Source organism: Meriones unguiculatus, chromosome 17 (genome assembly GCF_030254825.1).
Source record: "Meriones unguiculatus strain TT.TT164.6M chromosome 17, Bangor_MerUng_6.1, whole genome shotgun sequence".
Lineage (NCBI taxonomy): Eukaryota > Metazoa > Chordata > Mammalia > Rodentia > Muridae > Meriones > Meriones unguiculatus.
Genome location: NC_083364.1, coordinates 14,975,526 through 14,991,542, shown reverse-complemented (window position 1 = coordinate 14,991,542; position 16,017 = coordinate 14,975,526). Strand labels below are relative to the sequence as shown.

The 16,017-nt window shown below is 44.9% G+C and overlaps 1 protein-coding gene across 3 annotated transcripts; it reads right to left on the bottom strand.

The window, feature by feature from the left end:
* Window positions 1-430: 430 nt before the first annotated feature.
* LOC110564918 (zinc finger protein 124-like) lies at window positions 431-15,823 on the bottom strand. 3 transcript variants are annotated; one of them, XM_021662461.2, is made up of 4 exons: window positions 15,671-15,823; window positions 4,857-4,983; window positions 4,597-4,657; window positions 431-3,952 (listed from the first exon to the last, which is right to left on the bottom strand). In XM_021662461.2, the coding sequence occupies exons 1-4, from the start codon at window positions 15,671-15,673 to the stop codon at window positions 2,200-2,202; spliced, it is 1,944 nt and encodes a 647-aa protein (XP_021518136.1). In that variant the 5' UTR covers window positions 15,674-15,823; the 3' UTR covers window positions 431-2,199. The 3 variants fall into 3 exon arrangements, with proteins under 3 accessions (XP_021518136.1, XP_060227003.1, XP_060227004.1); XM_060371020.1 differs by having other exon boundaries at window positions 431-3,949; XM_060371021.1 differs by lacking the exon at window positions 431-3,952 and having other exon boundaries at window positions 4,593-4,657.
* Window positions 15,824-16,017: the final 194 nt, after the last annotated feature.

Sequence of the window (16,017 nt, the reverse complement as noted above, 5' to 3'; positions counted from 1 at the left end):
AATATACTGGAGAAAATATTGTAGCGTTAGTATAGAAACTCAGAAAGGTAAAAACTGGTACAAACGCTGGGGTTCAAAGCAAAACCAAATCTGCTTTGACAGTATGTGTCCCAAACTATGACAAAGAAAAGGACACCTATAAGGTTATCTGTAAAACGATCAAAGCAGAAAACATCATGAATCATGAAAATGAGCAAAGTACCTGCTACTCACTAATATGACTTGCAACGCGCCTGAATTAAAATTTCCCTCACTGCACTGTTGAGGGCCTCCAAGTAACAGCTATCATTACCAAACAGAGTTCTACTCATATCTCAGTATGTTCAACAAGGGCACCTAACTATATCTAGCCAAACCCCATGAAGCCCCAGAAGTTAAACACCAATACTGCAGAAGGTCTATGTAATGTTCTTATTGATGAGACACTTGATTATTATATATGGACAGATTTAGTACAGTTTATTATGTGGTGCTTAGAGTCTTTGGCAAGAGGCTGCTAATGCCAACATATTTTTCAGTATAATGACTGAAGGAGAAAGTACAATAAAAATCAAGGATACAACAAAATAAGCTCGAAAAACAACATTTACACAAGAAACAAAAAAACATTATATATGTACAATAAAAATGGCTTGTGACATGGAGTGACTCGTAGATGTGACATGATCTGTGATTACAGAGTGACATAAACAGACAAGAGTTAACATTTGTTAATCTACAAGTGGTTTGAAATAGTTTACAGAGCACGGAGACAAGAAATGTTAGAAAATAACATCAGAGAGAGAGAAAATTAAGAAACGAAAAGGTATAATAGAAAAGTGGTTTTTGTTCACAAAACAGAATGACACTATAAAAAATGGTAAGAACTTGTCATATAAATCAAGAGGAAAACATCTCAATATTCACAAAAAGTCTCTTTTCCATGACCCATTCATTAGTCTCAAGGGCTTGAAAACAAGACACTTTTTATGTCTTCTGCCATATTACAAATAACTATCATCTCACCAATGAATGTACAGAATCTAAACTTTTTTTTTAAACTACCTTTTTGATGAAAAAAGATATCACCCATTAAACTTGTATACACTGTTTCTAAAAAAAGAACTTAGGAAATAAATGTAAAGATAGTGCACTTTTTGCTTTTAATTCTTTCCTTTTTTCTTTTTTAAAGGTAATTTTGGTTTCCTGCACTTACACAATCTACCATTTCATATATGCAGCTTAAAGATATTTTTCTTGGGGCTGGAGAAATGGCTCAGGGGTTAGAGTGTATAATAATCTTGCAGAGGACCTGGATTCGGTTCCCAGCACCCATGTGGGGCAGCTCACAACTGCCTATAACTCCAGCCAGTGGAGTCCAAACCTTTTTTGTTTTTTTTTTTCTGTTTTAAAGAATGGACTATTTTTGGGGCAGTGGTGGCACACACCTCTAATCTCAGCACTAGGGAGGCACAGGCAGGTGGATCTGAGTTTGAGGCCAGCCTGGTCTACAGAGCAGGTTCCAAGGCTACACAGAGAAACTCTACCTCAAGAAACTAAAAGGAAAAAAAAAATACTGATGCTGGATGTGGAAGCAGACTTCTTTCACTCAAAAAAACATTCTAGAGGTTGAAACAGGAAGATAATTGCTTCAAGGTCAGCCTGGGTTACATGGCAATATTTCTGAAAAAAACAAACAAACCAAATCCCTAATAAATTGCAATAAGTGCAATATATTTACAAAGTTCCTTCAGATTTTGCATTTTGTAGAGCATTCTTAAACAAAAATCTGTATCTCGTCCTTCACATTACTGACATTTATGGGAATGAGCATACGACAAATTTTCAAAGGACTGTGCTGGTACTTTCTACTCTCGAGCTTCTTTTGCTTTGACAAGCAAAGACTTTTACTGGGAAAGCATTTGAGACATCTCTTCTAGTCACCCTTGCTCTTCATTACAAACATGTTTTTTTCTTTTCTTTTTCTCTCTCTCTTCTTTGAAACAGTCTCACTGTGTAGCCCTGGGAGGTGAGAGCTCAGTATGAAGATCAGGTTGGCTTTGAACGCTGAGATTTCCGACCTCTGTCAAATTTGAGGTTAAAGCCTACCACCCCAAGCCTAAAGTTCACTCTTTACCCATGAATAGAACCAGAAGGCGCCTCACACGCTTAACCTCCGCAGTCTCTCCACACAAAGTCTTCCGGGTGTTACGGAGGTGATTATGAAGTCTTTTCAAGCTCTGTGTTCAGGGTCACCGTCTGGTGAGTTCTTCTATGTCTGTGGAAAGAACTGTAGTAGCTGAAGGCTTTCCCACACTCTGCGCACACAAAGGGTTTCTCTCCAGTGTGACTTCTCTCATGCGACTTAACGTAACGGAAAGAACGGAAGGGCTTCCCACACTGAGAACAGATGAAGGGCTTCTCTCCAGTGTGGATTCGTTCATGGATTTTGAGGTAACTAGGAGAGCGGAAGGCTTTGCCACACTGCACACAGGCGTAGGGCTTCACGGTCGTGTGCGCCTTCTCGTGTCTTCTCCATGAGATGCGGCTGCAGAAGGCCTTCCCGCACTGCTTGCAGAGGTAGGGCTTCTCCCCGGTGTGCGTCTGCTTGTGACTGTGGAAGGTGCTGAACCAGCTGAAGGCCTTCCCGCACTGCTTGCAGACGTAGGGGTTGAGGCCGCTGTGGATGACCTCGTGCCTTCGCAGGTGGTACAGGGAGAAGAAGGCCTTGCCGCACTGCGCGCACGCGTACGGCTTCTCCCCCGTGTGCGTGCGCTCGTGGATCTGCACCTGCCGGGAGGAGCGGAAGGCCTTGCCGCACTGCTTGCAGAGGTAGGGCTTCTCCCCGGTGTGAATCAGCTCATGGTACTGCAGGGAGCCCAGGAAAGTGAAGGCCTTGCCGCACTCCTTACACACGTACGGCTTCTCCCCGGTGTGCGTCCGCTTGTGGATCTGCACCTGCTTGGGGGACCGGAAGGTCTTCCCGCACTGCTTGCACACGTAGGGCTTCTCCCCGCTGTGCATCAGCTCGTGGTACTTGACGGAGCTGTGGCTGGTGAAGGCCTTGCCGCACTGCTTACACACGCACTCCCCAGAGTGGATTATCTTGTGGGTCCGAAAGGCGCTCTCGCAACTGAAAACCTTCTCGCACTGCAGGCACACGAAGAGCTGCTCGCCCGTGTGGGTGCGCTCGTGCTTTCGAAAGGCGCCCGAGGAGGCGAAGGCCTTCCCGCACTTGGCACACTTGTAGGGCTTCTCCCCGCTGTGCATCATCTCGTGGAAGCGGAGCGAGCTGCGGTCGGTGAAGGCCTTCCCGCACTGCTTACACGCGTAGGGCTTCTCCCCCGTGTGGATGCGCTCGTGGGTCAGGAGGGAGCTGGAGCGCGCGAACGTCTTCCCGCACTGCTTACACGCGTAGGGCTTCTCGCCCGTGTGGATGCGCTCGTGGATCTGCAGGGAGCTGGGGAACGGGAAGGCCTTCCCGCACTGCTTACACACGTAGGACTTCTCTCGGCTGTGATACTCCTCGTGCCTTCGAAAAGAACTGGAGGAAGTGAACACTTTCCCGCATTGTTTACATTCGTAGTGCTTTTCTCCAGCGGAAGTTTTCTCGCTGCTCTGACCAGGCATGAGACACCTAAAGTCTTCTTTACATCGAATAGCTTCAGGCTTCTCCTCGGTGGGAATTCTTCTATGCTTCTGAAAGGCTGTGGAAGAACTGGAGGTGTTCCCAAGTTCCCTGTACAACTCTTTTCCATATTCCTGGGTGCCGTAGGGTCTGTGTCCTGGGTGAGGATGAGGGGGGCCATTTGGAGATAATTGGCCGATAACCACTTCTCCATTCGTATGTCTTTCATATGTGGGAATCCTTGGACATGACTTCTGGCTCACAACACACTCCGGAGTCCAGTTAAAGATTTCTGCACACTGACGACCTTCTGTATAACCACAGAATCTCTCCAACAACTGACTACTGTAAAAAATAAAAAGTGCATTACTAAAAAGTTGTTTACTGGTGATTTACTACCAAAAAATGTTAGTCATATCTCCGTCATAATTCTTTAAAATGTTTTCACTAATTGCTTTGCAATTTGGTTTAAGGAAATTTACGATAAAAATTAGTTGAATTATACTATTTTCATTATTGGCAAATGCTGAGTATCTACATTACATTTAAATATATTTTTCAATATTTAATACTGTACATTTTTGAGGTACTAGTGAGTAAAATAATATTGGATTCTGATACACTTGTATATCCACAATGAGTTATCTTGACAATTGGCCCTATTTTTCTAAAAAGAATTTTTTTTAAAAATATGCAACGCATACATAAAGCTTGGAGATGAGTCAATACAACATTTTAATAATATTACTAGCTGAGTAAGTTAGTATATGAACGCTGATAAAGTGTTAGTTGCGGTGTCTTGATGCTGTAGTTGTTACTAAGACTAGAATTCTCTGACTGCCGAAGGTTAATGTGTCTGCAGTTTTGGAGATTTGTTGAAGTCAGAACCGTTTGAAGCTGGATTTCTTTGTATCTATTACTTCTTTGTAAAATGTGCTAGAACACCGAGAATTGGGAGAAACACCGCTGTCTCCTAGGGTACAAATTACCTTAGTTTTCTCCAGAGATTTTCACAGTCATTTTCAATGTTTTGGTGTTCCCGTTTGTTTCCTAAAATACAGACCAAGAAAAATGAATTACTGCTATAAGGGAATAAAAGATTCTAGCTAAATCCACAGTAGAAAGTGATTCTACCTGATTCATTCACCCAAAACATTCCTTTTCCATAATCTAACTCATGCAGCAGAACTGATGCACAAGAATCACTCGTTCTCTCATTGGCTAATTAAGAAAATAATGTCATCTTCACCTATAGAGGCCAGATTCCTCAAGGTTTCCTGCATCACGTCTTTGTAGAGGTCCTTTTGGGATGAATCCAGCATAGCCCACTCTTCCAGGGAGAAGTTCACAGCCACATCCTCAAAGGTCACTGACTCCTAAAAAGAGCCCACATATATTTCCAGGAGAAAGGATGAGCCTTACAGTACTGGAGATCTAGAATTAATTCATAAGAGGTTGACACATTGCTATGTGCCACATGTGTTTAAGTCATGTACTTATTCCATACATGATGGTGTTCCGTACGGTAGTTCTAAAAGCAGATTGGAGACACCCGTAAAGCAAACTCAGAATAAGACCACCCCTTGTATCGATCATTCCTGTTACACAGGTCTCTCTGAATTTTTATAGTAACTTTCGATTAGTCACTACATATAACAGAGTCAACACTCACGGTTGTGAGACTATGTAGACAGGCCGGAGAAAAGATTCTACTTCTCCTGGGTATGGGAACTGTTGCTGGGAAGAATTCCTCTTCAGCCCAGCTCCTGGCACTGGGATGGATTCCTCCTCAACCTAATTCTATAGAATGGTATGGCTTTTCCAAATAGTTGATGCCAACCATTTCCTACTTTCATAATTTCAGTGTCTTTGCAATATTTCTGTACAACCATCGGAGCTTATCTAATAAGAAAACACATTCTTTGCACAACGAGTCTTTCTTTTTCAACATTTATTTATTTCTGTTTTGTGTTTAAGATTTATTTATCTTCTGCTTTGCCCTGACCTGTAAAGGTCAAAAGAAAGCACTGAACCATTTGGAACTGGCGTTATAGACAGCAGATGCCACAATGTGGGTGCTAGAACTAAACACAGGTCCTCTGGAAGAGCAGCAAGTGCTCTTAACCTCTGAGCCACCTCCCAGCCCTGCATGATGGATCTTAAAGACACAATGGACATACTTTAATCTCTTGTCACAACTTGTTTGGGGCTTTGGCACATTCTCAGTGAAAGCACTAAGATAGTAGATCACTCTTAATTAGAAACTGAAAGCTGGGCATGGTGGTGCCCACCTTTAACTCCAAGGCCGAGCTCAGTGAGTTCAAGGCCAGCCTGGTCTACATAGTGAGTTCCAGTACTGCCAGAGCTAGACAATGATACCCTGCCTCAAAAATAAATAAACTAAAAATGAATGAATAAATAAACACAATAAAGACTGATGGACTCATTATAAATAATTCACAATACTAGTAAACAACCAAGAAACTAGAGGCAATACTTAGAAAGCCATACTTGTTTACAGAGGCAAAATACAATTTTCTAAATGTTGTCAAAGAAAATAGATACTGTGCTTATTTAGCGCAAAAATTATAAAAATTATGGAAACTTTTCAGTTTTTAGCACTTCTTATTCCCCTTGAATAAATCTACCTTATAGCTTTATTTATAAAGTACATTTCTTTCACCTTTCAACCTTATTGTAAACTGCATCTGTTTAGTATGTTAACATTTAGTATGTTGCATTTGTTTAGAACGTTAACAAAAGGGGTTGCGGGGGTCAGGAGAAATAGCTCAGTAGCCAAGAGTATTTGCTGCTCTTGCTGAGGGTCCAACACCCAGATCAGACAGTAACTCCTGCTCCAGGGGTTCTGAGGCCTCTCTGGCTCTCATGGACATGGGCACCCACCTCATGCACATACAGACAAGCAAACACAAATGAAAAATAACATTTAGCAAGAGGCGGACCGTGGCAATAATGAAGTCTCAGCTCTAGGCCCATACAAAGCTGGCCCTCCTAACAATCCACTACGGATAGGGAAAGGGCTCATGGGGCCCAGCCACTTTCTGCAGATCTATGGCAACTAATAAATTCCATGAGGAAAAAAAAAATGTGTGTTTACTTATACCCACTGGCGAGCCCATTAAGCCCAGAGGGAACTTGTTCTGCAGACCAAGCTGGCCTCCAACCTAGAGATCTACCTGCCTCTGCATCCTGAGTGCTGGTATTAAAGGTCTGCGCCACTACCTTATGGCGTGTGTGTGCGTGTGCTTGCACCTGTGGTATATGTATGTAAATATGTATACGTCAAAGCATTTGCCCCATGCATGCATGTCTGGAGAACAGAGCTGTCTTGGGTATTTTCTTCTATTATTTTCCACCATATTTTTAAAGATAGGGTTCCTCCCTAAACCTAGCACTAATGTCAGCTACAGTGGTAAGACAGCAAATGTCCCAGGACCTCTCCACCACTCCCATATCTTACTTCTCCTCCCACCATCCTTCACCCCATCCCCACCAGCACTGGGTTCAGAGTCATGTTCCTGTACAACCAGCTTTCACCTGAGTCTCTGGGGATCCAAACTCAGATCCTCATATTGCACTTTATTCACTGAGCTATCCACCTAGCCTTAAAGCTGTTTTATTATGCAGGGGGGGGGGGAAGAGAAGTCTTCTAAATTCTGTAAGATAAAGATAAAAATAAGATAAGATAAAAAGTAACAATCAAGTTGTTTTTTGTTTTGTTTTTCTTTGTTTTTTTTTTAGTCTCATTAAAAGTTATAAATATATTAAAAAAAGTTATAAATATAGGGGGCTGGAAAGATAGCTCAGTGGCTCAGAACACCTGCTACTCTTCCAGAGGACTGGATTCACTTCCTAGAACCCACATGATGCTCACAGCCACCTTGAACTTCAGCTTCAGAGGATCCAACCACTTCTTTTGGATTCCACAGGCACCAGGCACACATGTAGTACACAGACATACACGCAGGCAAAACACCCATACATGTAAAACAAACATTTTTTTTTAAGTTACAGGTATGGTACATATTTTGTTAAAACTTAAAAAAAAAGAATATATGCTTTTCAAAATAAATGCCTCCCTCATTTTAAAAATGCAGACTTCTTTGGATCTCATTTTATTGCTTTCTGACTATGACTGTATGATTTTGAGGTCAGAAAGAAGTTTAGGGTGGAAGATTTCATTAGTTTATGAAAACCTTGTTTCAGCAGCTGCCTGGCTACTTAGCTCACTAGTCTCTGACTGACAGGCCCCAGGAGGACCTTCAACAACTGATAAAGCTACAAACAACAACAAACACTACAGGAAAATCTCTTCTCTAGCTATTATCACCAACTCAAACATTTCTAATGCAGACCTTCCACTTTAAATGCCTTCAGCCATCATGTCTGTGGGCTCCTTACATATGGATTTGACCAGAGACACTGACAGGAAATAAAATTTGGCAATTCTACCCAGAGAGAGAGAGAGAGAGAGAGAGAGAGACAGAGAGATTGAGAAGATACAAAGGGGAAAGGCTTTAAAATTGGAAAGGAGGTATCTTGCCCAGCCCCATCTCCAATGTAAAGGACTGTGCCAAAATGGAAACAAAAGAAGTTAGAGCAAACTGGAAAGCTTAAATATGTCACCGGAGGTTTAAGTCACTAAAATGATTTGGAAGACAGGCTGAAGAGATGGCTCAGTGGTTAAGAGCATTGCTGCTCTTTCAGAGGACTTAAGGTCGGTTCCCATCACTGGTCCTTAACTCCAGCTCTGAGGGACTCAAAACCTTCCTCTGGTCTTCTCATGTACCTGCACACATGTATGCATATGCACAGGACGTACATATGTATGTATTTATATACATAAGTATATAAATAAAAAGTATCTTTTTTTCCAGATGTAGAAGAGAAAAACTTTAAAGAAAGCCAACGTTCATTTGATTAGGTTTAATATAAAGTTTCCTTCCTAATTCCATACGGTCAGATTGATTGATGCTTTTTGCCTTAGCCAGTCAGACCCACATATTAAGGGAAACTATGAAAGAATACACTGAGTACCTATACACTTCAAGTTCACTTTAAACTTCTACTTTTAGCCTCACAGGTGAATCTCTGTGAGTTCCAGGCCAGCCTGGCCTACAGAGCTAGTTCTAGAATAGCAAAGGCTACAAAAAGAAACCCTGTCTTGAAAAAACAAAACAAAGCAACAACAAAAACAATACAAACCAAACAAAATGTTGCTTTTAGGGTTCTCAACAAAAATAAGCCAAAAACACCAGGAGGTGATTTTGAGGGACCACCTGGGAAATGAGAAAAACAACTGTGATTATTTGAATTGAAGTCAGGTGCAGATAGCTCTTGAAGGGCAGGGTGAACTGTTCTGAGAAAAACCATAACCAACCAGCTATAAACTATCTACAACCAGCTGTAAACTACCTTCATGCTATTCTTGCTGACCAATCAATGTATAGAGCAAACGTGGCCTGATTTTCAGGTATAAAAACCCTGTGCTTTGCATGTTCGGGGTCGTCTCCTGTCTTTGGAGGGGTGACCCCATCTCAATTGGAATAAAACCTCTTGCTTTTGCGAGTTGTGGTCTGTGAGTGTTCCTGGGAAGGGCATGATCCTGAGCTCCTGAGCAGTGAGATGCCAGGTCTTACATTTTGGTGCATTGGCCGGGAAAAGGAGTGTCCCTTCCCCAACCCTCACTAGACTGGGCTTGGAGGTCGAGCTCAGAACAAGTTAGTCTGATTTCTGTTATGCTTGTCTCTATTTTACCACTTTGTTTCTGTTTAGGCGCCTATCTGGACCTTTTTGGTCGTCAGATAGATAGACCTATCAGAATATTGCTTGACTGGGAAACTGGAGGACGCTTCAGATTCCAATTGGGAAGGCTAGGTCTGGGACGGTCCTCCTCCCATCTGTTTCTCATCAGAGACGGCTACTGTGAGGCAGTCTCTCAATCAGAATTTTGTGGTACCACCTGTAAGGGCGTCTTGTCTAATTGCCTGTCTTGTTCTCTTTGTCTCTATCGTTATTGCTTCTTTGACTTTCTTGACGGACGACTTTATTATGGGACAGACTGTGACTACACCCTTATCCCTCACCCTTGATCATTTCTCAGAGGTGAGATGTAGGGCACATAACCTTTCAATTGAAGTTAAAAAGGGAAAATGGTAAACTTTCTGCTCCTTAGAGTGGCCTACTTTTCAGGTAGGCCACCGGAGGGCACCTTTCACCTTGGCAAGATCCTTGCTGCCAAGATTAAGACCCTCCAGACCCCAGGAGGCCACCCTGATCAGGTTCCCTATATTCTGACTTGGGAGGATCTAGTTCGTCACCCACCTCCTTGGTTGTGCCCCTTTATTCTTCCCACAGGGACTTCCCCGACAGCCATCTGTGCAGTCAAGGAGAAGAAAATACTTGCCATTCCAGATATGGATCTCCTTTTTGACCTTCCGCCTCCTTATCCGCCAGCTTCTCCCCCCACTAATCCCCCAGCAGGTCTGCACCAGGGAGCCACCAGTCCCTTGGCACAGCCAGATTCTGAAAGCCAGAGTGCTGTCAGCAGTCCCTTGGCACCGCCGCAGTCGCCACCAGATTCTGAAAGTGAAAGTGGTCCATGGGCAGGAACTTGGAGTCACGGAGCAGCACAGCCAGGCTCCACGGCCCTTCCTTTGCGGGCCTATGATGACGAGGGAAATCAACCCCTTCAGTACTGGCCTTTTTCATCAGCCGATCTCTATAACTGGAAGGCCCATAACCCCCCTTTTCTGAAAATCCCCAAGCTCTAACTGATTTGTTTGAATCTGTCCTATTCTCACACCAGCCCACTTGAGATGATTGCCAGCAACTCTTGCAGGCCCTCCTGACTACCGAGGAACGGGGACGGGTCCTCCTTGAGTCAAGAAACAATGTGCCGGGAACAGACGGGAGGCATTTTGTCCTCCCTAATGAGATTGATGATGGCTTTCCCCTCACCTGCCCCAACTGGGATTACAACACACCTGGAGGTAGGGAGCACCTGAAGGTCTACCACTAGACTCTAATGGCGGGTCTCCATGGGGCCCCTCGAAAGCCCACCAATTGGATGTAGGTAAGAGAGACGGTTCAGGGGCCGGATGAATCTCCCGCAGCCTTTCTTGAACAGCTGATGGAGGCATACCGCCAGTTTATGCCCTATGACCCCACCTCAGATGAGCATAAGGCAATGGTGACTATAACCATTATAGACCAGTCAGCTAGAGATATTCGTAGAAGCTCCAGAAAATAGAGGGTTTACAGGACAAGTCATTGAAAGATTTAGTGCAGGTAGCAGAAAAGGTTTTCTACAGCCGGGAGATGGAAGAAGAGAAAGAGGAAAGAAAGCAGAAAGAGCAGGAAGCGAGAGAAAAAGAGAAAGGGATAAGAAGCCTGCCTCCTCTCTTCCTGTGATTCTCTTGTCCTCAAAAAACCTGAGAATCTTAGCCACACTTACCCCATCCTGCCCTGCCCAGCTATAGGCCTTTAATCAACCAATCAGGTATAATGTCTTAGGCAGGTTTAAACAATAAGGATAGGTGTATCCCAGAAGTAACTCGATTTTTGAGGGCCAGTAATTAGCATCAAAGTAGAGCATCAGGATGAACCCCACAAGGAGGGGTTGAAGTCTCTCCCATTCTGACTAAAAAGACACAGAAGTAATTAAAGCACTTGAGAGGAGATTATCCCTCCTAATGCCTAATAGCACACAGAAAGATAATGGGGTTACTTCTGTTCTGAGGTAACACAGGTGCTGGTTAGCAAAGTTTGACATATCTGAAAAGGGGAAATTGTTTTTCCAAGACAGAGTTTCTTTGTGTAACAGTCCTGGTTGTCCTGGAACTCACTTTGTAGACCAGGCTGACCTCACAGAGCTCTGCCTGCCTCTGCCTCCCAAGTCCTGGGATTAAAGGCCCATGGAACCACACCCTGCCTGGTAGGGGGAATCTTAATTGAGAATATACCTCAATAAAATTTGCCTGGAGGCGAGTTTGAGGGCATTTTCTTCATTAATGATACCATGGTAGGGTCCAGCTCACTGTGGGCAGTGCTACCCTGGGGAAGGTGGTCCTCGGTAGTATAGGAGAACGGGCTTTGCAAGCCACAGTGAACACGCCAGTAAGCAGCACTCCAGGGCCTCTGCTTCAGGTCTGTGCCTCTAGGTTCATGCTTCCGAAAGGCTTGGACAGCTCAAGTCTTAGACAGTGTGGAAAGGATGAACGCTTTTTATCAAACACAGAGGCTGTATTGTGCCAAGAGAACACCTTCACTGGTCCTGCACACTCTTCTGCTAGGGGTAGTTGTAGTTCCTCCAAAATGTGCTTAACTTGAGTCCTCACAACTTCACTTAAATTGATGGTACTATCATAGAGCAGGACATAAAAGCTAAAACTCTAGATATGGGCCAGTGAGATGCCTCACTGGGTAAGCAAGCCTGGGGCACATGAGTTAGTTCCTTGGAACCTACATGATGTGAGAAGGAGCTTCAGAGGGTGGTTCTCTAACTTACATCCATATTCCACGGCACATGAAGCACCTCCTGTGCACAATAGATGAATAATGAAGTGTTTTAAAAATTGTGATTGCAGCCTGGTGCAGTGCAGCCTTCCTGGAATCCCAGCACTGAGGAAGGCAGGGTACTAGGCCAGCCTGGCCTCCAAAGTGGGTCCAGGACACCCAAGGCTACACAGAGAAACCCTGTCTCGAAAAAATAAAAAAGTGATTGCTTCATATGACAGATTTTATTTACTTGAATAACAGGCTTACTCTGTAGCTCTGGCTGGCCTGAAACTAACTATGTAGACCAGGCTAGCCTGGCACTCAAAACAATCAGCTTAATTCATTTAATTCCTGAGTGCTGGAATTAAGTGCCCAGTTTGGGCAGGTTTTAAATTAATCTAGAGCTTAATCACTAGTAGATTAAGTAGAATTAGAGATTCTACTTTTATAAGTAACATATGCTTGAAAAGCAAACTATGATAGATTATTTGTACTGAAATATACCACACACATGAAGAACCCAAGGGCTCTTTTAACTTGAGAGACAATACTTGATTAAAAGTTAAAGCAGTCTTTTGACACTAATAGAAAGAAAAGGGAGGTGTTTTTTACTGCTGACTTATCCCTTCCTATCTCCTGAGTATTCCTTGCCTAAAAGAAGCCTTCCAAGCCTTCCTGTTTCTTATCATTCTTGGCTGCTGCTGTATACGGCATGCTCTGTCTGATGTGCTTTCTGCCAAGGAACCCCATTATTGCAAAGAAGCTGAGCTGACGAACCGCTCACCCAATACCCAGCACCAGGAGACTAGCTTCCATATGAACCAGCTGTTAAGAGCATAAGTGTTATTAATGGGGGGGGGCACACTTTATATTGTTTGTTAAAAGTGCACACCTGTACTTCATTTTGCCAAAAGACAACGGCACAGGCACAGTGTTGACTAGGCCAGAACATACACACCACACAGACTGCTAACAGATTCTGGATTCTGAGTTAACCTTTGATTTAGATGTGATCCAAAGGGTGACTCTTGAGGAACTCAAGACTGGGTGGCCTTGATGTACGTACCAACCCGACACACAGAGGGAGGAGGAGATACGGAAAAAAATACCAACACCATAAATCTCAGAGACAATGCTGCCCTCCTGCCCACGAGAGCAAGACTAAACTCTGAAGTGATTCACTGCCTTTCTGTCCTGCCCTGTATAACCAGCTGGGTAAGACAGACCTTCACGATGTCACTGTGCTTAGACTGCCGGCTCTCTCGTAAGACTCGGTTTTAAGATTCAATTCCTAGCTCTCTTCACCTGTTTCCCAGTTCACTTTATCTTCCACCCTACGCACAACTCACAAACAAACAAGGTTTAACCTTATACCAGTATTGTATAAAGGGCAATATTATTTCACTCAAAATTCAAAACAGGTAATACTCTGCTTAGTGAGAAACACATGGGAAAGCTAACACACACACACACACACACACACACACTCCCACTCTGTGTTCCTCTGGATGCAAATCCAAAGGAGAGGAGGAGGACACATCACCACAGAGCCCAGCATGTGACTCACTCATCTGCATGCGACCCGTCTGACCTACACATGCGCAATGAATCCGAGTGTGAAACAGTTTCTTGCAACCCTTCTCTCTGGTTCATCCTACCAGCCGCTCAGATACAAACCGTGTAAATTACCATGATCTTCCTAAACACAGAAGAAAGTTTAAAAACGTTTAAGTCAACCAGTCAAAAGTCTACAGAGAGAGGAGCATCCAGGCAAAGCAGCCTGCTTTCACATTTCACAAACCTTCAATCAGAAAGCTAAACACTGGGGCTGGAGAGATGACTCGGTGGCCAAGATTTAATTCCCAACACCTACAAGGCAACTCCCGCCCTAGAGGACCTGATGCCTAAAGCCTCCCTTGTTCTGAGAATTGATTAAACCATAAAATGTTCCATGGCATACTTTCTGGCCACTGTTTTTAACTTCCCTACAAGAAACAACCCTCTTTGACCCAGCTGTAGGAAAGCTTTTGATGATAAAGCTGTGTAGGGCTTTATCCTGATTGCAACACTCCATTTATATACAGCCATGGCCTACCACCATGAAGAGTTTTCACATTAAAACAATGTTTAGAAACAACCCAAGCAACCCATACACATGGATCTGTGAGTTTTCCTTTCCAGTAAGTCTGGCAATGTCAGAAGAACCTTGAAAGTCAGGCTTAAAGTTATAAGAAGTCTTGCAGGTGGTGGTGGGGTGGTGGAGGGATGCTGGTGGAGGGGCCCACGCCTTCAATCCCAACACTTGGAAGGCAGAGACAGGCGGATGTCTGTGAGTTCCAGGATAGCCTGATGTACAGAGAAACCCTGTCTCCAAAATCAAGCAAACAAACAAACAGGAAAGGGTCCTTAGGCTAAGGATAGGAGTCATGGAATTCAGCGGCAGCTTCCCTTGAACAAAACTCGCAGATGCTCCTGAAATGACAGGGTGCAGAAAAGAGGGTGGCGAAGTTCGCGCTGTGGGCACTGGCCGGCTGTGCCAAGCCTACACGACTTATTTTGTTAAGTGTCCACTCTGAACTGGTTCATTCTGAGTTCCATGTCAACAAAGACCACATTAAGGCACAAATTAATAATTTATCTCAGTAATGACACCTGAAAATATACCACTGTGTGTTATTAAAAAAACTAATCAGCCTAACCAGATGTAACCCCGGCCTTCGACTGTAGAAAGTGCAACAAGCCGGAAGAGTGCTAATAGGCTCAACTGTCAGGAGCTGGAAGACGCACCACAGGAAAGGACCCTCGCCCCCACCCGGGGACTCCAGCTGCAGCGCACTCGCTCCTGCCATGGACCTCAAGCTCGCTTTAGGCAGGCCTTGTGCACCGGACATTTCTGCATGCCCAGCGCTGAGTCTTAGCAGTTCTCCGCCTCCAACTTGAGGAGGACCTCTCCTCTCTTGAGGCTCTTTAACCATTTCCCAGCCATTTATATTTCCTTCACTTTGCATACCGCTGTGTGGTATGCTCCTGTGTGACTCGCCTGTTGATATTAGTGGTTAAGATTGGGATAAAAGAATCGTGGTTCCCAGTGGCCAGCTCGGAAGGATAACCAGGTGTATTCGTCAAATCGTGGCCAATAAAACCGACAAAGGCTGTGAAATGATTGGCTATCAAGTGAGTGGAGGCGCCGTGGAGGCATAAAGACACCCTACTTTTCTGACAGCGCGCACAGAGCCCGCGATCAGCCCCTCCTCGTGGCTCTCCTCCCAAGCCGCGGACACCCGCCCAAACCGCAGGTCCCCACGCCTCTCCTGCACGGCTCAGGCTGCAGAGACGCAGGGGTGGGCGCCCGGCTGGACCGAGACGGCGCAGCACTGGGCGCTGAGCGTGCCCAGCCCGCTGGCCCAGCTCCACCCGGCCGGACCCGGGCAGCGCGACCCAGCGGAGCCAGATGAGGCTGCTGCGGTCAGCTGCCCGGGAAGGCCGCGGCCCGCTGCTGTCCCCGCCTACAGCAGCCTCCTCCCCGCGCCCCGCGGCACGCACCATCTCCCGTCACCCGGCGTCCTGCTGTCCTCCCGCGATTCCTGCCGTCAGTGGAGGGGACGCAGACACCGAGGGAAGGGACCTGGGAGCCTCAGCCAGGGCGACAATATGGCGGGGACACACAATGGCACCCCAAATGTTGTGCAGCCTCCGTCACCGAAGACCACAACTCCTCATTGGACGCCTCGCACAGCCACCAAACGTTCTCCCCGATTGGCCAACAATCCGTGGGCCTGCCTTCTAGATCCTGAGTGACAGGAGAAGCATCTTTGAGGTTAAAGTCATTGACAGAGTCGTGTAAGACGTCCCAGTCGACCTCATTCCTACTTTGGAGGCAGTTTAGGAAT

Coding starts and splice junctions, on each gene's coding strand:
- LOC110564918 (XM_021662461.2), bottom strand. Junction 4,658..4,856: donor GAGGAATCTGGCCTCTATAG/GTGAAGATGACA, acceptor TCTGTATTTTAG/GAAACAAACGGGAACACCAA. Junction 3,953..4,596: donor AATCTCTGGAGAAAACTAAG/GTAATTTGTACC, acceptor TATTTTTTACAG/TAGTCAGTTGTTGGAGAGAT.